Source organism: Leiobunum rupestre, chromosome 2 (genome assembly GCF_980474605.1).
Source record: "Leiobunum rupestre chromosome 2, qqLeiRupe1.1.hap1, whole genome shotgun sequence".
In the NCBI taxonomy this organism is placed as follows: Eukaryota; Metazoa; Arthropoda; class Arachnida; order Opiliones; family Sclerosomatidae; genus Leiobunum; species Leiobunum rupestre.
This window is the reverse complement of record NC_143385.1, coordinates 88,074,187-88,099,444: the sequence shown is the minus strand read 5'-3', so window position 1 is coordinate 88,099,444 and position 25,258 is coordinate 88,074,187. Positions and strand designations below refer to the sequence as shown.

The window sequence follows — 25,258 nt, the reverse complement described above, 5'->3', positions numbered from 1 at the left end:
AAGAGTTACTTTGAAAGTTTTTGTTTTACTCAAAAGAAAATATTAATTTATCATACCACCGAAAACATATTTTTAAAAGGTTCAAGTTTTTGATTCCATTTTTAGCGTAATAGTTCTTTCTATAAAGTAACTAGGCCTTGCCCTTATTGTTTTAATGTTTCTTACTTTTTATAAGGCTTTTTTTATGGTTACCGCGCATTGATCTTTGTCGTTATATCAACAAGTACTTTATAAACAGTAACTTGCAGGTCCTGGCTCTCGGATATATTACTACTTGGCGATTTCCTTAAAGATGTTTATTTTAAGCACTCATTATCAGTGGTCAAAAATGCTCTTACCCAAATTATATTTTACTGCCCAAAAGTTCGTTTTAAATCATCTCAACCTAAATATTGACAATTATTTATTTATTTTTGATTGCAGTACTCCCAGATAAAATTTACTTTTATTTCTAGCTTCCCCCTTATACCCATTTATGGCAACACTGTATGGTCAGTTCTAACTTCTTTGTAAAATAATACCACGGCCAACTTTGATCTCTCGCGCTACAGCGGCCATCTCATTCGTTGACGTTTCTGTGTTAACCTATGAGCAAAAGATGTGTATGACGTTAGCGCCCCTAGCGGATTACTATTTTTAGAATAGTTTTTACATTGAAGTCAATATAACAACCGAGCGTGGCGCTGAACTCCTACACGTTATAGTACAGTTTATAGGGGGAAAATCCTTGCTCGCGGAATTTCGACGAATATGTTAGCCGCTGTAGCGCGAACAGCGCGTGATCAAAGTTGGCCGTGATAATACACTCTTTTCCCCCTCTCTAATAAAAATGTGTATTTAGCGGAAAAGTAAAAATGGACGCACCCAGCGAAACACCGAGAAAAAGAGTGTATAATCGGCTGACGCACCGAAGCGCCTAAAGTTTTACTTTTAGTTTTACCAAAACCAGAAGTAAAACTTAACCATTTCCTGTACATTGTCTGGATCGAGGCTATTCTGTCAAGAGTCTCAAAACAGGAGTCTAATCCACTGAGAAGAGTTGGCTACCGTAATCTTATCAGTTAGGTTTATTTCTCGCTGTGCAAAGAAGATATTAATTTTGTCATACCGGCGAAAGAATTTATTTGAAAGGTAAATATATTATTTTTTTTGATTCCAATGTTAGCGTAATTTGGCGGTAAAATAACTCTTTTATTGAATGTTTCCGAGCATCGAGCGCAGTCGTTAGATATATTGATTTAGTATTTTAACCTTGGACGAATAAGTCCATTATTCGTCTCAAGGTTTAACGTTTTATTAACATAACTTACATAAGGAAGGAATTCATTTTTCAATTTGGGTGAAAAAAAAAGGTTGTAAAACGCGTGTGAGGAATTGGTAGGAGAGGAAATTGTACTTCAACGCTCGTACAAGTTTCCCCTACACGTTTTACAGGTGGGTGGCTGTTTATTGATACATTGTAAAATATACACTAACAAGGAGACTACCCGAGGTGTAACACACCGATTTTGTTTAAACTCGGGTGTTTGGTAGACCTAAATACAGTTATTTATCTCATGAGTTTTCCGTAAGAAAATTAATAACTACTATTACTACCATGACAAAAATTAGCGCTTCCATCCTTCATGTAACTTGAAAAACCCCAAAGGGAAATGTCTCCATAGGCAACCGTTTTGCCATGGCAACCAAAAATGTTTTTGACAACACAAAATGGAAATTTTCCCATTTAAAATAACATGGGAATCTGCTAGATTTTAAGGGTACCTACCCCCTGTAAAAATGTTAAAAAATTTTAAATTTTGAAAATGCTAAAAACAAAAAAGTAAATAAAAAATAATTAAGAAGTTTGAAATTGATCAAAATTTGATTAATTTTGATCGATGTGATCAATATGCGTGAAAAGGAATGAAAATGGCTAAGGTTTCAAAAATGTAATAGAAAATGATTAAATTTGCAAAAAAATTACACAATATCTCTAAATGTGTGAATTTTTTTCAAACATTTGACCAATTTTGATCAAAACTATTAATTTTGAATAAAAATGATAAATTTTTATAAAAAATTATTAAACTTGATTTACTGTGTGAAATTGGTGAAATGTCTAGAAAAAATATTCGATAAAATTTGATTAATTTTGATCAAAATTAATAAAATTTTATCGAATATTTTTTCTAGACATTACACCGATTTCACACAGTAAATCAAGTTTAATAAATTTTTATAAAAATTTATCATTTTTAATCAAAATTGGTCAAATGCAGGGCCCCCAGAGGTCCTATAATTCCTATAAAATCCTATATTTTCAAAAATGTCCTATAACATCCTATATTTTTAGCAAATGTTTTTGTTTTGTTTTTAGCATTTTTAACATTTACAGGGGGGGGGGGGGGTGACCCTTAAAATCTATCAGATTCCCATGTTATTTTCCATGGGAAAATTTCCATTTTGTGTTGTCAAAAACATTTTTCGTTGCCTATGGAGACATTTCCCTTTGGGGTTTTTCAAGTTATATGGAGGTCTACCAAACACCCGAGTTTAAACAAAATCGGTGTGTTACACCTTGGGTAGTCTCCTTGTAAGCTGACACCGTTAATTTTGATATAATGATAGACTCCTTCTTCGTTAGGGGTTTGGTCATGATTAATTGTATCGGTGGCGTAGACAATGGGTTTTAGTGTCACACCCTTGGGCGTATCTTACTAAATTTTAACCCCCTTTACAGTATTACCAGGGGTATTACCCCATTTCTGGCTACGCTACAAGCTGATATTTACAATACACTTTAATCGAAAATAGTATAGTAATAATATTCAGACAGTCCAAGTATGTAATAATAATAATAACCAGCTAGGCTATTACCCAAGGCACCACCTTAGGCCTAAGTCATCATGCGACTTTAAAAATATGGTTGGGCTAAGTTTCGGGGAGGGGGGGGGGGGGGGTGGAGTTGTAAAAAGTGCGTGGTTTCAAATTCATTATTACACGTCATTTTTCGGTACGATTTTTAGGAGGAGGGAGCGTAGGCTGGATTAGGACTCTGTACTCTCAAATATCAATCACTACGACGTTAACTACTTAACTCCCTAGCTACCGTCAAGTTTTAAAGAGCTGGGTAATAATTTCCCTCCATTTATTTTACCGACTATTACATGGTGGAAAAACCCTATTAATTTAATAGAAACCAAATAGAGGTATCTTATTGTTAAAAACAGTTTCTATAATTTAACGACCGTCCTTTTTTCTTCTTTAATTTCATGAAATTTCCCATAATACCTTATATTTTAACCGACGATTTTAACTCAAGTCTGAAGAAATTAATAAAAACATTATATTTTACCCTTAGAAGTCTTTAAAACGTCCTAGTTCATAAAGATGCTTATTTCCAACACTGTTTGCCGATAGATTTCTGGACTATTTCTATCGGTTATAATTATTTTGAATGTTATACCCTTTAAACAATTTTGACAACCGTTTTCTTCAATTGTATAATTAATTTTATCGTATTTTCTCCTCTCCCTGCCCCCCCCCCCCCATTATCTTCCTATATTCAACTGATAAATGTCCTATAATTCCTTTAAAGGATTTTCAATTACTCTGTGGTAACCCTGTTATTTATATAAACAAGGAGACCACGACCTTGAAAATGGTGATGACGATCTTCAGCGTGACACAAATAATTTTATAGGGGCTAGTCACTTTATAAATTTATTTCAAGCTGAAAACGTGGATGTATACCGTATCAGTCTGCGATGAAAGCTACCACGTGTAAAATCTTGTAAAAATTACACTGCTTAGGGATATGCACTTACTTATAAACCATATTTATCCATGCAATAGTTAGAACGAAATCACTATTCAGGGTTCGTGTAAAATTTCCGGAATATATTTCCGAGGTTTTCCCTGACCAATTATCCTAATTTCCTTGACCATTTTTGGAGAATAAATTAATGTTTTAAGGTAAAGTCTTTAAAAAATAATATTTAAAATGTATTTTTAATACATCGTCCAAAAATGTATGCAACTGATTTTTTTGGGTTATTTTAAAATTCTTGGATTTTTCCACGTCATGTACGAAACCCTGCTAATGGGATGTATTTCGTCCCATACTATTTATTTTCTGTTACAAAATAAGCCAAAGCTTGCGAAGAAACATGTTTCAAGTGCATTAGATTAGCAATGAATACTCTTGGTAGTAGTTATCTTATTTATAAGTCAAATAAAGGTATTGCAGTTCAAATCAGTGGTGTATCTAGCATGGGTGACACCCGGGGCGGATATCATGGTGTGCTACTAATTACTAGTCAAAACTTGTAAAGAAGTTTTTTCAAATTTCTATTTTAGTGTAAGATTTAATTTTTTTAACCCCAACGGATTGCACCCGGTGCGCCCCCCCCCCCCCCCCCTTAGCTATGACCTCGTGCAGGGGGAGGCCGATCCTGGGACTTGGCAGTACTACGTCACAGTTTTTATCGTGGGGAGAAAAATATGACCACAATGGCGGCCATGGCCAGAGCTACGGAATGCCAAGTTTCTATTTGTTTTTTACCTTGCGCATTTTTCTCCCTAGAGGCGTTTATCGTTGAATACGAATTCCATGCCCCCTTCACAGAGTTCTCAGTTATTATTTTGACCAGCTCTCACGCTTATGTAAGATAATTATATCGCCAAATTCGATAATTCAAAACGTTATTATCATATTGAGAATTTTTATATGGATAATATTAGTTAAATGAATAACATAATACTTGTTTAGCTAATGCGAACAAAACTAAAAACAGTAAACTTTAACCAGGGGGGAAGCACTTGTAATACGTTTTCCAAGAAAGCGTACCCGATATTTAGCTTACTGTGGCAAAGTTCAACGATGGCAGAAACATTTCCAGTCGGCCAAATAAAAATAGTAGGTGCAGATTATTTCATTTGCAAAATACCGAAAATGTCCAACTTTCTTTTCGCGCCAAAGGTGTAAAAAGGATATTTTGGCCATAGTATCCATTGTTACAATACTCCCAAATAAAATCAATAGCCTTTTATTTGTAAAGCAAGTATTGGCTCGACGTGAAGTATCTCTTTTTTTCAACAGATGCCGCTAGCGTCGAAATCCAAACCAGATACTTCTGAGCATTTGACCCAAAATGCGGGGCTTAAAAGTATCCCTCGCGTTGATTGGCTCCTTTTTAAATTTGTTAATAACTTAAATTATAGTAATTCGTAACAATATATTGTATATGGGATATGTAATAGCTCTTTCTATAAAATAATATATACGCATACATGTATAAAAAGTGTTATTTTCTTGAGTGCGCACTTCCTAATATTTCCGTGTAGAGTAGAGGTGTGCAAATACCATTTTTTGGGGATCGAATCGAATATCAAATATTTTTTTCAAAGCACGGCAAATACCAAATCGAATATTTATAACGTCCAATAATTTGGTCGAATATTTTAGGGCAAAAATTTAGGCCAGTTAACTGATCAAATACCAAATAGTATTTCGAATATCAAATTATTCGACGTATTTGGTTTTCAAATAGCCAAATAGTTTGCATATTTGTCAAAAAAAGTATTTGAAATCACTGTTCGTTTTACTTGAAAATAGTAAAATATTAAACCAAATACAGTATAGCCTAGAACAAAGTTCCCTGGGCAAACTTGGTAAAGTAGTGGTATAATGACGGGCCCGTCCTAAAAGATGGTCTTTTTAATTTTACTATTTACTTAGCCTTCTCTTAATAAAAAACACTGAAGGGAGTCCATTGTCTCAGGCTGCAGGCGGGCCCAGAATTTTATATTACGCCGCTGTGGTAAACTCTTAACTTACCATTCAAATTAATTCTAATTGTTGTAGAAAATGTCTTTATTTTCAACCTTCCTTCGAACTATTTTCTCGATTTGATCAAAATGAGTTAATCGTAACCTACAAAAATATACTGCATATCAACATCAATTATCATACATATTTTAATTGGGTACCATGGCAAAATAATAATAATTATAATTAACTAGGCTAATACCCTAGGTACCACTCCAGGACCAAGTCTTCTAGCGACTTTTAACCTTTAGTAACTACTAACTACAATTAAAATCAAAGGACATGCTACATACTTCATAGTTTGCAAACACTTAATTAAAATTTCAAGTTTTTATTTATATGTAAAACGCGAGGGAGCAGATCTTTTGTTACAAATTAAAAAATTGCATTTATTTAATTTTAAATCAATAATTATTCATTTAAAATTGCATTTATTTAATTTTAAATCAATAATTATTCATTTAGTTAACTCAAAAATTCGAAACGGAAAAATCCATAAAGTTACTTACTTCATCTTTCCTTGTTTTGGACTTGGTTTACGTTTTAGACTCAATTTTAGTTTTACTTTGCTATTCTAGAAAATTCCATAACAAAAGAGAACACACGAGTAATCTAGCCAATAAGCGCTAGAATACACAGCTTCTGCCTTTCGCTAAGAAGTTTTAATACAAACGGTATGGATAACGGACGTGCAAGCTACTCTTTATATGGTCCTTGGCGCTGCGGCCTAAAGAGAGGTGACAGAAATAAGGACTAGTTCGGAAATTTCACTACGCTCTCCTGGGATGGCCTTGAACTTCAACAAATTAGAAAAAGACCCGCGGTTATTCGACCAGTTTGCAAACTATTTGAAAATACCAAATACTTTTTTCCCTATCTTTTCGAATATTCGACTATTTGATCAAAAAATTCGATTATTCGCGAAATTTTCCAAGCGCTATTCGATTCGACGAATCGAATATTCGATTTGGTATTCGATCGAATTATTTGGTCTGACCCGAGGGGCTGATCACTCCGTGTAATCGGTGTACAGAGCCGTACCTTTGACTGTACTAATGGGATTACACGTAGTCTTTGAAGTCCCTGCCTTTGGCAGTGCTAATCGAAGCGTAATCCGGTGTACAGACTTTCTAAGAGTGGTTAGCCCCTCGGTCTGACCAAATATTTTGCACACCCCTAGTGTAGAGGGTCTTGTGCGTTTTCGCGAGAGCTCAACAAAAACCAAAATATGCGCGCGCTCTCTAACTTTAAATGCACGATGAATCTAACGTAATCACGTGACCTCTCGTATTTTATATTCAGAGTACTCTACAATGGTTCTCTGACGGCTATTTTGAATCATAGCTTAATTGGCCATTTATAGATGGCACCCCGCTCTCCAGTAATGTCGTTTTTCGGAAGAAATCGATAGATTCATACAGGTGGCACTGATTGAATCGACAATTGCTTTAATCCCCCCCCCCCCCCCGTTTTTGGCAGCACTTCAAGTGGCATCGACACACTGATGATTCGTCAGCTCTTACAAGATTCCACCGCATCCACGAAAGTAGAACTAAAACTTTAAAAAAGCATCCCGTACTTGGTTTGCTTCTTTCTTTCCCGCAATAGATTCATTGTGCCTGAGGGGATTCTGCGGAAGCGGGAAATAATCAGTTTGGTTTATTAGCGACCGCGTTAGCGTCTGAGTAAATGAGCTAACGTTAAAGTACTGTGCTTTATGAGTTACTTTGAAAGATTAGTTATACTCAAAAGAAGATATTATTTTGCCATACCTGCGAAAGCATTTATTTGAAAGGTAAAGATATTTAATTTCTTGATTCAAACGTTAGCTTACTTCGGCGATAAACGATGGATAAACTAACCCTTTTATTGATTGTTCTCGCGCATTGGTCTCTGTCGTTGGTTTCCTTTGTTAGACGTAATGATTAAGTAACAAATGTTATTTGATAAAATAGGGTTAAGTAAGTTTCGCTTCGCTCTGTTGTAAGGTTTGCCATTATGATTATCAAAAAAGAACATTTAATTTAAATCAGATTTTTATTTAAATTTTGGAATTTTGAGCAGTAGTATCATAGTTAACGTGACCATACGTCTCGTTTTGAACGGGAGTTACGGGACTGTTATTTTTGCGGTACTCCGTCCTGGTGTCCCTGGGGATAACTTCGGTACGCAGAATTGTCCCGTTTTCAGTGAAGAGTCGCCGATAGCATCGAACCATGGAATAACGAGAGAGGGAACGGCGGTAATAATAGGAAAGCCTGTATTAAAAACGTTCGAGGTAAAAATGTCTTCCCCATTCTCCCCCTTTCGGGTAGGAACCTCTGAAGCTTCGTGCGCATATTCGGCGCGCATTACATATCGCTATGCTGCTGAGCGGTTATTAGACGTACTAGCGGTGTAGATTGAAAATACTTCTCTACTCTCGGCAAAGGCTTAAGCTGGTTTCACACTCGACGGAAAATATGTCGGAAAGACGATAATAAACGCCGAGCTGACAATTGATTCCCATTCGATATACCGCTAACGTTCAACTTTACACTGCTAATTTTCCGTCGAGTGTGAAACCAGCAGTTTGTTTACATCAATTTTACGTGTTTTTTTTAATTCCTAGTTTAAATTTCGGTGTTATTTATTAGAAAATGGTAAGCTATAAAAAGTGTTGTTATAAGGGTTGTAGAAATAACCATTTTAATTTAAAAAATTGAAGTTAACTTGTTCCGCCTTAAGTCACGTTAAAAATCGTCTGCAACAAATTATCAAACAAACAGCTGTACCTTACTGGAAAGTTTTCAAATACGGACATCTAAGCCGATCGCACTAGAGTGAATGCGCGATAAGTGAATGCGCGATAAGTGTGCGCAAATGAACATGCAAGTTCCTACTATATTATGAGGGAATGAACCGAAAGGGGGATCCTAAAGTTTTCAACGACCAGATCGAACTACGAAATAATCCGTGGCGGTGGGGCGGGCCACGTCACGGTCGTCCATGGTCTTCCATGGTCCAAGGTTCATAGAGAAGAATACACTACAATACGTCACCTCGCCCGCCATCCGCGTAGCTTTTCTCTAGGAACCTTGATCCACGCGTCCCTTCGCTGTCTGGTCGTCTACTTCACTGCAGCGTTGCCAGATTTTTCTGACCGAATTATTGTACGAAGGCTAAAACATTATAGTACAACAATATATATTATGGTTCCATTATAAAATAGTATAAATTACTTTAATTTAAAGTGTTTGTTGCATGTTCTCGTGTGCCGTTTCTTTATGGGGAGTGGATGGAGTCAGCATGGATTAAACACTAAAGGATGTTCCACGAGCGAAAAAAAATACTCTGTAACCTTGCGACCTAGCGGCGCGAGCCCGCAAACCGGAAATTGTTTTCTATCCAGGGGCAAACAAACGGGAGTGCTTACCGAAGATCTTTATTTTAGGATTTGAAGCTTTGCAGATTCAACCTTTTCACTATTTACTATTTGTAATTTTAAACGAAATTGAAGATTGATAAAAGAAGCGTGTTTTGATCCATGTGGTTATAATCTTCAACTAAAAGAGCAGACGAAAATCCCGAAGTTCCAAAAACCCGCGAAATTATTTAAATGGAAGTAAATAAATTACTTTTTAATGGAAGTAAATAAATTACTTTTTAATGGAAGTAAATAAATTACTTTTTAATGGAAGTAAATAAATTACTTTTTAATGGAAGTAAATAAATTACTTTTTAATGGAAGTAAATGAATTACTTTTTAATGGAAGTAAATGAATTACTTTTTAATGGAAGTAAATGAATTACTTTTTAATGGAAGTAAATGAATTACTTTTTAATGGAAGTAAATGAATTACTTTTTAATGGAAGTAAATGAATTACTTTTTAATGGAAGTAAATGAATTACTTTTTAATGGAAGTAAATGAATTACTTTTTAATGGAAGTAAATGAATTACTTTTTAATGGAAGTAAATGAATTACTTTTTAATGGAAGTAAATGAATTAATTCTTAAGTAGAGAAAATTGGTTATAAATGTATGAAATAAGTTACTTTTTAATGGAAGTAAATGAATTAATTCTTAAGTAGAGAAAATTGGTTATAAATGTATGAAATAAGTGACTTTCTCATTGTAGTTAAATACGTAATTTCTCATTGTAGTTAAATACGTAATTTCTCATTGTAGTTAAATACGTAATTTCTCATTGTAGTTAAATACGTAATTTCTCATTGTAGTTAAATACGTAATTTCTAATTGTAGTTAAATACGTAATTTCTCATTGTAGTTAAATACGTAATTTCTCATTGTAGTTAAATACGTAATTTCTCATTGTAGTTAAATACGTAATTTCTAATGGTAGTTAAATACGTAATTTCTAATGGCAGTAAATATACGTAATTTTTAATTAAAGAAAATTATTAATTTGAAACTACTCTTATAGAAACAGGGTTGCCACGCGTCAGGGAAAACAGGGAAAAGTCAGGGAATTTAAAAATGGGCCTAAAAAGTCAGGGAAATATCAGGGAATTTTAAGAACTGGTAAAAAATCGGGGAAAAGTCAGGGAATTCAATTTTATCTTGGCACTTTTTGAAGGTAATTTAACTCTAGATCTATGACAAATTCCACGATTATCATTTATTTCCATGAATGTTTGGCTAATTTTTTCAACATTGCAATAACCTTTTTACTGAAATATAAATCCATCAAATTTATTAACTTCTGATAAAAGTAAAATATAAAAGAAAAATTTTGGCTTTAATAAGTCAGGGAAAATCTCTTAAAATGGTCTGGGAAAACAGGGAATAGTCAGGGAATTTAAATCTGAAAATTTTGTGGCAACCCTGAGAAAGTCGTTAATTTTCAAAAATTAAAAATTAATTAAATTGGTAATTGTTTAAATGTAGTAAAATACGTAATTTCAATTTACAAGAGATTACTAAATTTGCCAATTGCGTAAATTACATAATTATAATTTTATGTTTTAAACTGATTAAGAATCGTTATTTTTTAAATTAATGAATAATGGTAATTGTCTAATTGTATTAAAATACGTAATTTCCATTTACTCGAAACTTATTACAAACGTTAATTTTTAAAAATCAAATCAAATATTTCGTTTAATTGTGGCAAACTATTAAAGTTCTAATTTAATAATTTTTTTTATGAATTGCTAAATTAAAGGACTACAATGGATATATAAAAATTAGTAAAATAACTTTCAGGCCCTTGAAGCTTGATATTAAGATATTTGGAGCTGTAATTACACTTATCGTTACTGATAACTGCACATGTCGTGGATTCTTGCTGAAATTAATCTTGAAATCTAGCCTCAGGCATTCGCTGTAAAGCCGCCACTGAATATAATTTTGAGCAGATTAACTAACTTCTGATAACAGTAAAATATATAAAGTTGGTCTAAAAATGGTCAGGGAATTTCAATCTGAAAATATTGTGGCTATCTTGAACAAAATATAGAGCTCCCCGTGACCCTATAATTTTGAGATGGTCCTATCAAATCCTATATTTCCAGTTTTATCTTATAATTCGTATATTTTTTGGCATATGTGGTTTAAATCCAACTAAAGAACTTCAAAAAGGTTACACACAGGAAATATTCTTATTTTGACGATAATTAAATCTGATAATTCAGATCATGAGGGAGCTGACCTGTAACAGGGTTGCCACACGTCAGGGAAATCCGGGACAGGGAAATTTCCGTGAATTTTAAGAATTGGTAAAAATTCAGGGAAAATTCTGGGAATTCAATTTTATCTTGGCACTTTTTGAAGGTAATTAAATAATAAAAGAAATGTCCAAAAATATAACCAAAAAGGTCCGTAATATTGGCAAAAATTGGTCAGGGATAACCTGGAAAAGTCAGGGATTTTAGATCAGAAATTTTCGTACGAACCCTGATAGTGAATCTCGGTGATTTCATAGTGATTTTAGTGTCTAAAATATGCGAGACTTCTGGTTTCCGATAGATCGAGGGGCTAACCACTAAAGACAATGTTGTACACTGGATTTCAGATTCACTGATTACCTAGTGATTCTCGGTGATTTCATAATGATTTTAGGTGATTTCACTGATTTCAAAGTGATTTTAGGTGATTTCACTGATTTCAAAGTGATTTTAGGTGATTTCACTGATTTCAAAGTGATTAGAGGGGATTTCAAAGTGATTAGAGGGGATTTCAAAGTGATTAGAGGGGATTTCAAAGTGATTATAGGTGATTTCAAAGTGATTATAGGTGATTTCAAAGTGATTATAGGTGATTTCAAAGTGATTATAGGTGATTTCAAAGTGATTATAGGTGATTTCACAGTGATTATAGGCAGGGTTGGCCGATTTAAATCAACTTGATTTAAATCAACTTGATTTAAATCGCGATTTTAATCAATGATTTTTTTCAAAAAAAATCGTTGATTTAAATCAATTTTTATATAGTATTTTTGAAAAAGAAAAACCTGGCCAATTGCTATAATTTAGGTTTAATATAATCTTTCTTGTACTTCCCCCTAATGTTGCATTGGATTCTACCTGTGGGTGGAGATTCTGCCGAATTTTTTTTGTAAAGTACCAAAGTAGGTTTTAAAAAATAAAAACTTCTATATGATTATTAGCTTGAATTTAATAAATTCATTATACATATATATAGATTAAGTCTTTAAAAATTAAAACATAGTGGTTTTAGGTAAAATTATGATACTTAATTATATAAAACTTTGAAATTTTAATTAAAATCAAAAAATCAATAAAAATCTGATTTATTTGATTTTTTAAAAACAAATCAAAAAATTGCCAACCCTGATTATAGGTGATTTCAAAGTGATTATATAGGTGATTTCCCTGATATCAAAGTGATTATAGGTGATTTCCCTGATTTCAAAGTGATTATAGGTGATTTCCCTGATTTCAAAGTGATTGTAGGTGATTTCAAAGTGATTATAGGTGATTTCAAAGTGAGTATAGGTGATTTCAAAGTGATTGTAGGTAGTGTTCGTACGGGGACCCCGACCCCGACCCCGAAAGTCGGGGATCCCCGACTTTTGTCCCCGACCCCGACCCCGACCCCGACCCCGACCCCGACCTCGACTGTCGCAAATCAAGTCGGGGTTTTCCACTTTTCGGGGTTATGTTTTCGTACTGTAATTTTAAATTTTCGCGCCGACGCACCCCGTTAAATCCTAAAAATATAAAATAGATAGGTTCCTTGTGGGCGACAATAGAATGATCCGAATGACCTTCGGCTGATGCCGCTGACGTGGTTCTCGCTTAACGCTTGATTCGGACTTGAGTCGATTTTAAGTTTTAGTTTCATAATTGCCGTTGTTTCGGGCTCTCTCAGTCTCAGCTAAGGAGTGTAGAGTTACAATTTTTGTAAATAACTTGTGAATTTATAAAACAACTTATTTAAACAATTACAATGCCTAAGCTATAGACCTCTATTTTAAAATCTACCTATCTTATCTATTTTTACTATAGTCTTAGTCGATAATACAAAATAACGGTAAAAAATGCCGCCGATCAGTTTTGTAAAATATTTTAGGCTGCGTAATCGTCGGCCATTTTGGGTATGGAGATACAGGCCGGATGGCAGGCAAGGCTGCCAGATTTCGATAGATCGAAACGGCCAACTCTCTCAAATGTTTTCGTTTTCAAAACGAAAATTTTGCGGCGTAGCTATCGACTAAGGCTATTACTAATAGTCCCTAGGCTCAGAGGCTGGCTTACACAAGATACACTATCTAATTTTAAATAGTAAAATTTCGGTATTTTTATAATTTTTCTATTAATAAGTACAAAGAATTTTCCATCCCCGACCCCGACCCCGACTTGTTTTTCGCGGGGTTAGACCCACCCCGACCCCGACTTTATTTTGACCCCGTACGAACACTAATTATAGGTGATTTCCCTGATTTCAAAGTTATTATAGGTGATTTCCCTGATTTCAAGGTGATTATAGGTTATTTCCCTGATTTCAAGGTGATTATAGGTGATTTCACTGATTTCAAAGTGATTATAGGTGATTTCAAAGTGATTATAGGTGATTTCAAAGTGATTCAAGGTGATTTTACTGATTTAATAGTGATTTTCTAATTTTTATTTTTCACTAATGAAATTGTGATTCCGGTTGATTTTACTTATTTTGTACTGATTCTCGGTAATATCATTGATTACATCTGTTTCTTGATGATCGATCTCCATTTTCGTAGTTTCAGCCGTCTTATTACGTTTTCCAGTTTATTCCTACTATTCAGCGTTTCTGCTCTAACAACTATTGAGCTCGACTATTGAGGCTCCACGTATTTTTTTATTTTCAAGAACCAGTTATTATTAACAAGGTGCTTAAAGGGGAATTATGGTTTGCACATTTTTTTACTCGATTCCTCAAGAGTTCTTATTTTTAAATATGTCTTCTTCGAGGCTGTCTTTATTCATCTACGCCTCCTACTGGGCGAGTTTACAATTGAATACATGTAATCTGTCTTCTCATTCAAAATTCTATCTACAGTTCTACACAACTGCTGCAGGTTTCAACCTAGAAACACTTATATCTAAAAGTCGTCTGCTATTTCAACTTGCACTTACGACGTTAGTTCAAAACAACTAACGCAGATGGTGCTATTTTTCATAAGCTCGAAGTTTATTTAGCGTCAAATACAAACCAATGTGATTTTCGGATTTAAAAATATTTTCTTATGTTTTCCTAATGATTCGCGCGATTTTATAGTAACTCCTGATTTTAAGCGATTTCAAGGTAATTTTAAGTTATTTCATAGTGAATTTTGGATTTTCATAGTGATTTTCCTGATTTTTCAAGTTATTTCAGAGTGTTTTCACTACTGATTTCAGGATGATTTCACTACCGACTTCATGTGATTTCACTACTTATTACATATGATTTCAAGTGATTTCACTGCTGATTTCATGTGATTTCATTCTGTTTGTACACTTGATTTCAAGAGTGACTTGCCCCTCGCTTACAAGTTACAACCTCTTTGGGTGCAATACACATGTAGTTAGTTGGATTCATTTTCCACCTTTTGCAGTTCTGCCGCGGGAAAGTTGTAAAATTAGGTCCTGGTACAACCCAAAAACTGAGTCATTTAGGGTACTGTTAACATTTTTGCGTAAGTGACATAATTACCTAACTTATTCTAATTTTGTTAATAATTCATTAAAATTGGTACTGATCTATGGCTGCACTTTATTTAAGTCAATTGCAGTAAGAAGTCCCAAAATTAAGCGTTTTACTATCCAATTTTTAATTACTTACGTGTTGTCTGATTTAAACCGCGATTTCAATCAAGTGAGTTTTTAAAAAATCATTGATTTAACTCAGCTTCAAAAGTAGGTTCTCAAGCAGTATCAATTGTTGGTTTTATAAAATGTCTTTACGCTTGCCCAACTTGTTGAAATGTTGCCCAGGAATAGTTCAGCCAATGCCTAAGAATGAGTTCATAAACTCTTTAGTGGTAGAGAAAACGGATCCACAGCTGAAGCGGGGAGGCAACATTTCAACAAGATGGCCAAGGTTATTTTATAAAAAGAACTATTCAGAACTTTTAGTGTAAAATAGTTATAGATTGTAAGACCTAACCGCGAAAATTTAAATACCATGTAATATTTTTAGTATTGATATGACCGCGAAAATTTGAATACCATGTAATATTTTTAGTATTGATATGACTGCGAAAATTTAAATACCATGAAATATTTTTAGTATTGATATAATCGCGAAAATTTAAATACCATATAATATTATTAGTATATCTTTACAAGTCACCCGTGGCCAGCCTGACTTTGTTTTTACAGATTTTAACCAGCTTTTCGACGAGAAATAATGACAATTTTTAGCCGATGGTTGTAGTCTGCGATTTCAATTTAGATTTCCTTAAAATTGTTATAGATTGGAAGACCTAATTGATAGGTGGCGCGAAATACCATCTTGACCGCGAAAATTTAAATACCATGTAATCCTTTTAGTATGGATAGGTGGCGCGAAATACCATCCTGACCGCGAAAATTTAAATACTATATAATATTAATATTATAATAAGAATTCTTTGCCGACGGTTGTAGTCTGCGATTTCAATTTAGATTTCCTTAATCACCTTGTTTTTTATAATTAGTGGAACCAAAATTAGAAAACTTTATGATATTTTTTTAATTTGTAAACTTTTGATCGGAAACTTTAATGATCTTTTTAGGTATATTTGCCAAATTTCTAATGATCGTGTAGAACTTGCCAAAAGCATACGAAATGTTTCTTCGCGGCTTGGGCGTGGGGATTACACAGCATGGGCTTCTGGCATTCAGAAGGTCGCGGGCTTTAATTTAACAACACTATAGTAAAAACGTTTGTACTAGAGAGTGTTGTTAAATTAAATTTTAAAGAAACCACTTTAACACTGTTAAACTTGATATCGTAGGTCGGGGGCTCTGGGCTTCGCCAATGCCCTAGGTTAGGCTGGGGCTCTCTGTTGTATATTAGAATGCCGATCTATGCTTGATATATAACGGTTCGATCGAGAGCCGGCAATGAAATAATATTATCGCCTTCTTGGCGAACTTGTTAAATGTGATTCGGAATAGTTCGGGTGAGAGATTTTGGAATCTACGGAGCGAAATTTGTACATTTCTCAACGTGAAGTGGAGTACAGAGTAACCATTCTTCCTTTATTTTATAATTTTTCCTATATTTCAATGCTTTCCTTTATTTTCCTTTAATTTAACCATTTTTCCTATATTTCAATGCTTTCTTTTATTTTCCTTTAATTTAACCATGTTTCCTATATTTAGATATTATTTTGTATTTCAAACGGTTTTTCCCAATTTCCCGCGTACCTAGTTACAGATGGCAGTCAATTAACTGAATCCCTTTGATAAAATGTAAGCTGCTTCTCCAAAGAACTGCACCGAACTGAATTGACAATATCGTCGTCTGCTTATTGATCTGACTTCACTATTTTAAAACAAATTTAAATTTTATTTATGCAAATTTTCCTATGTGTTCCTATATTATCAAAGAAAATACTCCTACATTTTCCTATAAATCGACTGTTGACATTCCTATAATTTTTTTGGGTTTTTTTTCAGTGGTCACCCTGGTAGTAATGCGCGTGGTAAAGTTTGAGCCGTGATTCGGTGTACGCATTAGACCCCGACGCCGCGAAATTTTGGTCGGCGGCGGCGGCGTGAGCCGGTGTTTCTTTATAAAAAAATATTTTTATACTAGAAAGTACAAATCAACCTACCTGTGGTCCTGCTCCTGGTTTAATTTATTCCAAGTATAGGCTCATATAACTCATAAGTATGCCACTGTACCTTTATTCCATTCAAAAATCTTCACTTACGGTTTGTTTCACCACGAACCAGTAAAAAGGTGGACTACGTTAGAATTTAACCTTTTTATTCATCCTAATAATTTTGGGAGTCACACTATTGGCTAATAACTAATGTATTTAAGCCAATCATGGAAAACCTCTTAATTGAGATGGAATTTTTTGTATCGGAATTTTAGTCAGCCCAATGTAGCTTTATTGAAATTTATAAACTCGCTCGGTTTGTGCGGATGAAGTTAAATAATGAGTAGCTAAGAAAAAGAAAAGGTTGGGGAAAATGACCAATACGGTTCGGTTCAGTGATCACTTTCCGAAAATGGAACAAGTCGATGTCGAAGTGGGATAGATATTAGGGATGTGCGAGTAGTGGTTTTTGGTGATCGAGTCGGGTATCGAGTACTCGACAAGCTTTCGTCGAGTAGTCGAGTCGGGTAATATTTTGGTCGAGTCGGGTACTCGAGTACTCGATTAAGCTAAAATTTTTCCTTATTCGAGTATCGAGTATTTAAGAAAAATCGTTCGGGTACTCGAGTAGTTTGAAAAATTGCCCGGGGTTGTCGATTAAAGAAAAACCAGTAGCTAATTAAAAAATTTAATTAATTTTAATAACTTTAAAATCTAAATTAACTTAATTATATTATTCTTCTACTTAGCTTTAACATAGTTCCGTACGGTTTTTAATTGTTAAAAGAATACGTTAAGCCTAACACCCGAAAAACGCCGCCGTCAGAGTCGTGAAAAACCGCCTAAGTGAAGCTCGATTCGAAACCGAAACTTTAGAGAAAGTTCTAGAAGTACAGGAAGTCCGCCTTACTTGTTACTACTACCAATTCAAAGCTAGCCGTCGTACCGTATGCCTAAGAGTACCAGGTAAGGGTGGCATTTATTTATATCATAGCTGTGTACTGCGCAGCCGCGCGTTGAAGATAAAATAAAACGCTTCATCGGTGGAGAAAAGGGCTAGACGAAGAGAAAGAGACTCTTTTAGAGGGGGAGTGTGCCGTTTTTTAGACGAGTTTAGCAAGCGGCTTATTCGAGTAGTCGAGTACTCGAATAAGGCAAATTTTTACTACTCGATAATCGACGAGTATTTAAATTTTTTTATTCGAGTTCGAGTTTCGAGTACTCGACCTCAAAAAACGTCGGGTACTCGATGATGATCGAGTAGTCGCACACCCATTGGATATTCCACCAGCGTTATTAAAACCCATACCAAGCCTAGAAGAGTTAGGCCTAGGCTCATAAGAATCTGCAAAGACCCAACCTTGTAGATGCCCCAGAAAAGCTCAACCTGAATTTTAAATATTTTTTCCAGTAAACCTGCTTCTTTTATTTGACGTTGGATTATTAATCCAAGATTTGACAATGCAAATTTATTTTAGAATCTGAGTTACCGAAAACTTCATTAATTTGCATATTAATTGCTATAACAGCCCTTGACAGTATATTGTAGTTCATTTTAGCTCTTAAGCCTTGGTTTTTCAAACCGGTTTGTTTACTTAAATAATAGCCGTCGGTTTATTGTGCGACGGCATAATCGGCATTTGAGATTCGATGACGCAAAATATTACGTAGGATACGGATGACGCAATATCTGTGAAACAAAACGTTAGTGAAAAATAGAGCTAGTGGCATACTTATGAGGAATTATGTTACATATGTTAACAGCATATAATAATTCCGTCTTCATAACGTTGCAATTGTCCAAAGTAATTCCAAGCTTCGCTACTGCTGAAAACCTCAAAAACCGCGTGGCAGCATTTTATACAGAACTAATCGGCGTCGCGCTGGAAAATAATCGGCGGCGGCTTCGCGCCGGCCCGTACTTCGGCGGCGTCGGGGTCTACTACGCATTAGCGGCTTGGCGGAAAAATCGCCACTCTTAAAAACTGCATCGACTCGGCGAAGAAACTTGTTTCATTTTTACGTAGTAGATTTATACTTATCTCCTAAATTATCTACTCTTGATAATACGTTAGCATTATTGATTTTAATTTCATTTTTGCTATAATTCGAATATACTTGGAAAATAGGTAGCAATATATAGGGTCTTAGCGGCGAAAAATAATCGGGTCTCTAATCCCCAAGTCAAGCAATGTTTTCGAATGGTGGCGCGCCAACAAAGGAAGATTCCCAATTCTTACCAGCCTTGCTAGAATATATCTATCGGCACCCGCATCTAGTGTTGATCGTGAAAGGCTGTTTAGGTCAACCGGAAAGCTACATGTACTTACAAAATTCAGAAATAGTCAAGCCTAGTTGAAGAACGTTTTTAAAGGGAAAGGCGAGGGGCAGCTCACTCCAATGATTATTAGGACACCCCTCGTATGATTAAATCATGATTAGATTAGATTAAAATTAAATCTGTAGCTTTGGCTGTACAAAGATTAAAAATGATTAAATCATGACTAACTTTTTAATCAAGATTATTAGGACACCTTGTAACAAAGTGATCTGCCCCTCGGGGAAAGGTCAGGTTGTGGCAATAAAATATTCTCATCAGGTAGTTAATAGAGTATTTTATTATTTTTAAATGTTTTTCCTGCAAATATTTTTTGAATACCGGTATCGGTTAATATCGGCTTCGTTTAATCCGATATTGACCGATACCGATATTAGAAAAATAGCCCGATGTATCGGTGCATCCCTAGAAGGGACATAAAGTGATTTGTATACCCCCGTACCGTAGATGAGGGGACATAAAACCGCCTGTAGTCTTTGGTTTTTATTGATTTTTTCGGGAAACATGTTTGCCAGCTTATTGACGTACATTCATGCAAATCGCGCCGGCGGCTTTAGAACTGGAAGGTACTGAACTGAAGTCCCATTAAAACTGACGGGGCAGTTTTTGTTATTGCCTTTAACTTCCGCGAGTGTTCGTGGAAATGTAAATACCTTATAATTGCAATGGCGATGTACATTGAATACGAACGAACAAGACGAGCAGTATCGGTTTAACTTTCCGCGCTTCGTACTAGTACCGTAAAGCTGGTTTCACACTCGACGGAAAATATGCCGGAAAGACGATAATAAACGCCGAGCTGAAAATTGATTCCCATTCGATATACCGCTAACGTTCAACTTTACGCTGCTAATTTTCGGTCGAGTGTGAAACCAGCTTAATAGGCAAAGAGAATGGTACACACACGACGTCAAGACATACCACTAAAATATGTAAGCCTTTTATGTTTATCAATAGCCATACTTCATATGTATACGTTTAATTTATCCCTTTAGGATATCGGCCAGAACGAAGTGGAAACGATGCCTTCCAATATTCCGAACGCGAAAGTGACGAATCGCCACGCCTTCGGACGCCACGCCACCCTCGGAAGTCTGTACGACGCCAGGACGGAGAGTATCGTGGGTGACTCACTTTTCGAGCCGCCTAATCGGCCACTGGTAAAAGAGGAGACATTGAACGACCCGGATAATTTCCACTTGCAGTATTCGTTCGAAGATTCGCCGTTGCAGTTGTTCAACTTCCTTAAAGTGCAACCGGATCAAGCCGCCAGTGTTCTAGCCGGTATCGGAGATTGCCAAGGCGCCGGATCGCTGCTTCGACTCGATTTAACGCCGAACGTGTTTAACGGATACTTGAAGTACAGCGGTCGCTTGAAGAAAGAGCAAGTTAATCTGGCTGATGAAGAGTTCAAAAAAATATGCTCCGAGAAGCTGGACCAGATCAAATATTTCGAAGCGACTCACGTTGTCTACGGAGTGGTTTGGGGAGTCGACGTGGTAGTAAACTTCCAGAGCCCCGTCATGTCGGCGGAATCGAACCAGGCGCTCGTTCGATCTCTTTCCAACATATTCGATCGTTTCAAAGAAGCCATGGAACGGGACGACGCCACCAATTTTCTGGAAAACGAATTGAGCGAAATCGACGGGCTGACCTCTACGATATTCAGCGACGTCGACGCGTCCAATTTTGAAGATGTCGCCGCAACCGTCGCCCTCAAAGACTCGTTGTGCCACATCCAAAAAACGCACCACGAAATCGTCGACGGCAACGAAGGACGGCCCGTGATGCTGCTACTAGTCCCTATACAGAACCTAATCCAGTCGACATTGACGGAAAAGGCTTTCACCAACATCGGCAAAGAATGCGTCCAGACGCTTTGCGATTTCCAGAACGAAGTCAAGATGTTCAAAGACTTTTTCGATACCGTGTCCAAATACGGCTCTTTCGTCTTGCCGGATAGCGGACTGAAACAAATTAAAAGTTTCAATAAAACTTTATCCGAAGATTACTTGGAAAAGAAAAGTCACTTTAAGAACTGGCTGGTTGCGAGAAGAAGCCAGGTCGCTGCAGCCGATGAAGGATTTAGTTTCGCGCCATCGAAGATTTCCACTGGCGCCGTTAAGAAATTTATTAAAAAGTTCGCCAAAGAATACGACAAACTGAAATTTCATTTGGAACTCTCTGTCAGAGGAATCAGCTACGTCAAGAAAGAAGTCAAACTGAGGGAGGCGTGCCAAGCGTACCAAGAAGTTTACGCGCTCTCCTTCGAAGCAAAATATAAAGAGGACAACCCGAGAGAATTTGACAAACAATTGAAGTCGTTTTTTAAAATCGTGGATGACAAGAAGAAAATCGCATTTGCTTCGCGCAGTAGCAACGACCGAGACGACGATCTGTCGTCGTATATCACGATTTCGAACGAATTTCAAATGACTTTCCTCGTATACGAAAAACCGGAAACTGCGAGCAACGATTTCGACTCCATGTTCGGTGACGACACCGAAAACGACTCTCCATCAGCCAGCGAAACTGGGTGCGTCATCGAAAAATACCAGAACGGACAACTAATTGGCCCGTACTCGGAGGCGGTTGACGACTGCGATTTCGAGCTGGACAGCGACGATTCAGGGAGCACTATTCCATTCGATGGTCGCGAATCCAGCGCCAGTTGCGCTTCGGAGAACAATCCTTCCTCCTGCAAATGGAACATCAGATTCGAAGACGCCGCTGCCACCGTCAAACCATCCAGCAGCGCGGTTGTTAAAATAGTCTGTCCCGGATATTTGCGAGGAAGTTGCCGAGCGTCTCGAGAGGAAAAGTTCATTTGCGAAGACTGTTTGACATTAATAGAATACGATTTCGAAGAGAATTTCACATGCTCCTGCGGACGGGGATCGATCACGAACTGCTCCTTCAAATGCAACCACGCGTCGCATCGTGGCGGCTACCACACCTTCGATCGAAGGGAATGCTTGAGGAGATTGAACTCTCTTAAGCCTCGAGAGGAAGTTAACATTCTCGTTCTCGGAGAAACGGGCGTTGGCAAATCCACGTTCATCAACGCTTTCGCCAATTACCTCTCGTTTGATACGATGGCCGCAGCGGAAAAATCAGATTTGATTAGTTTGATTCCGTCTTCGTTCACGGTCACCGACCAATTTTACGAAGAGAGAACCGTTCAATTCGGACAGGACGAGAACGAAGTGGAAGAAACTGGGGCGAGTAAAACGCAGATGTGTCGAGCCTACACCTTTCCCTCCGAAGACCGCGTCGTCCGCATCATAGACACGCCCGGAATCGGCGACACTCGAGGCGTCAAGCAAGACGCCAAGAACTTCGAAAACATTCTCGGCTTTATCTCTCATTATTCCAGTATTCACGGCATTCTCATGTTGCTCAAACCGAACAACTCTCGTCTGTCTATCTTTTTCCGATTTTGTATTCAAGAACTTCTGTGTCACTTGCACAAAAGCGCCAGCGAAAACATCGTTTTCGTCTTCACCAACGCTAGAAGTACCTTTTACAGACCGGGAGATACCCTTCCGCCGCTGAAGAAACTGCTCCAAGAGATCAAAGATAAAGAACCTCACGTTGAAATTAAGACTCAAATGAGTACGATTTATTGCCTGGACAACGAGTCATTCCGCTTTCTCGTCGCTTTGAAGAACCAAGTGGTTTTCGACGAAGATTACCGTTCGAACTTTTCCGAAAGCTGGAAAAGATCGGTCGCCGAGTGCGAACGCTTGATCACGCACGTGTCCAAGTTAAAGCCCCATTGCGTGCGGGAAACCATTTCTCTGAACGACGCCAAACGACTCATCGTGGCTCTGTCCAAACCTCTGGGAGATATCACCCAAAACATTCAGTTGAACATTAGCATGGTTCAGGACCAGAAGGAGAAAATCAAGAAAGCCGGCGACAATGTTGAGAATTTGAAGAAGAATCTGTACGTTCCCGTGGTCGATCTGGAACCGATGGAATTTCTATACCCGAGAACGGTTTGCGGAGCTCCGAAATGTTACACTTTGCACACAATTGATGAGATACAAAAAATAGATTACTCTCAAGTTTGCCACGCTCACTGTTACCTGACTGGCGTTCCCAAAGAGGTCATTAATTGTCCGGCATTGAGGGACTGCTGGGCAATGGGAGGACGTGATTACTGTACACAGTGCGGCTGCCATTACGAGAAGCACATGCACATATATTACGAGAACAAACAAATTTTCAAGAAGAAATTGAACCAGAGCGTTCAAGACGATATCGACAACGAAGAGAAACGCAAAGAAGGCGTCAAAACGTTGATAGACGATCTGGAGAAAAGAAGCGATTTGTTGCAAAAAGAGCAAGTCATAATCATGAAAACCAGCGCAAAATTTGCCAATTTTCTGAAACTCAACGCCATCACGCCATATAATGACTCGTTGAAAGATTATCTGGAGCACTTGATATCGGTCGAAGAACAGAAAAGCGTGCGGGATACCGAGAGAAAAGCGTTGGTCCAAGAGCTGACCCAAATGAAGGAGTCGTACGAGGCGGAAGTAAGATGTTTGGACGACAGCATGAACTTCGCCGCCCAACACGGAAGCACCGAAGTCTTGCATTCCGTGACGACTAACGATATCAACGACGCCGTTAGTCAGCTGTTCGGCCTGGAAATCAACGGCGATACCATTAGGAAGATGGTGCAGCTGTTCGAAAAGGGCCGGGCTTCCGAGCACGCCAATTACTGCGAGCAGGTTTACCAACCGCCACGGCGCAATCACCGCACTGCCGCCAAAAGTGGAACCGGTGTTTTCGGTAAAGCTTTCAACGCTCTTCAAAAGCTTTGGATGAATTGAAAGCCGAACACTCGCTACGAAAAATATTTCATTTCCAAAAAAAACTTTTTGTAATACTTTTTGTTTATTAAATTTTTGCATTTTATAAACAATTTTTTTTATTTAAATCTTAAAGGGGCTCCAAAGTTCGGTGGAAAAATGTGTGTAAAGTCAGTAAAGTGCGAAATTTACGGTTGACTCTGCCTGCCTCTGCCAAGGCCGAGTGAGGGGGGGGGGGAATGAAAAGCATGCTCAATTTTCTTCCTTTTGCCACCGAACTTTGGAGCCCCTTTTAAGTACTGTAGCCAGAGGTTGATTTAAAAAAAACGATTTATTTGGCTTTCATTTTTAAATAATACATTTAATTTTGTGGATTTTTTAACGGTCTATGCCTCGGTCTTGACAAAGTGATTAATAATGTAGCGTAAACTAATTTTAAATTTACCTTGATAATATTTAATTACTAATTAAAAACCAAATTTATTAGTTTGCTCTGAATTTGCCAATTTCAACAAAATTACCGCCATCTATCGGTTTTCAAAAATTGGCACTGAATAAGGCAGCGCGCTCTTAAAATTAGTCTCGCGCAAAAGTACCATCTTGGCCAATTGCGATAAAATAAAAGCGCGTGTCAAAACTGTTGAAGTTGGCTGTACTTGTGGTATTTGAAAATAACTTTACATTATTGAATCTGGCTAATTTTTCTTTTAATTTTCAGAAAATATTTTAAAATTCAGTTTAGAAAATAAGCAAATATTTCATTATAGAAAATTAAAACTAAGATTATCCTTTAGATCAAACATTGAAATTTACGCAATAGATGTATCTAAAATAGATTAATATAACACGAGTAGGAACATAACCTTTAAAAATAAATCAATATCAAAGAAGCTGATACTTCATGGATATTTAAAATATATTTATTAAAATTTTCAGGGGCTTTCAGACCGTGGTCCTTCGTCAGCCGTTACCTCGTTAAAACTAAACATTGATACAGAAATTTACAGAATTAATAAATAAATAATAAAAATACTTAAAAAATAATT

At 36.6% G+C, this 25,258-nt stretch overlaps 1 protein-coding gene across 2 annotated transcripts; it reads left to right on the top strand.

Moving 5' to 3' along the window:
* Nucleotides 1-1,005: 1,005 nt before the first annotated feature.
* On the top strand, nt 1,006-24,340 carry LOC149960260 (uncharacterized). 2 transcript variants are annotated; one of them, XM_090166611.1, is made up of 2 exons: nt 1,006-1,131; nt 20,385-24,340. In XM_090166611.1, the coding sequence occupies exon 2, from the start codon at nt 20,412-20,414 to the stop codon at nt 24,231-24,233; it is 3,822 nt and encodes a 1,273-aa protein (XP_090022737.1). In that variant the 5' UTR covers nt 1,006-1,131; nt 20,385-20,411; the 3' UTR covers nt 24,234-24,340. The 2 variants fall into 2 exon arrangements, with proteins under 2 accessions (XP_090022737.1, XP_090022738.1); XM_090166612.1 differs by lacking the exon at nt 1,006-1,131 and adding an exon at nt 7,518-7,607.
* Nucleotides 24,341-25,258: the final 918 nt, after the last annotated feature.

Excerpts from the sequence above, each read along its gene's own strand:
- LOC149960260 (XM_090166611.1), top strand. The coding sequence starts at position 20,412 with ATGCCTTCCAATATTCCGAACGCGAAAGTGACGAATCGCCACGCCTTC.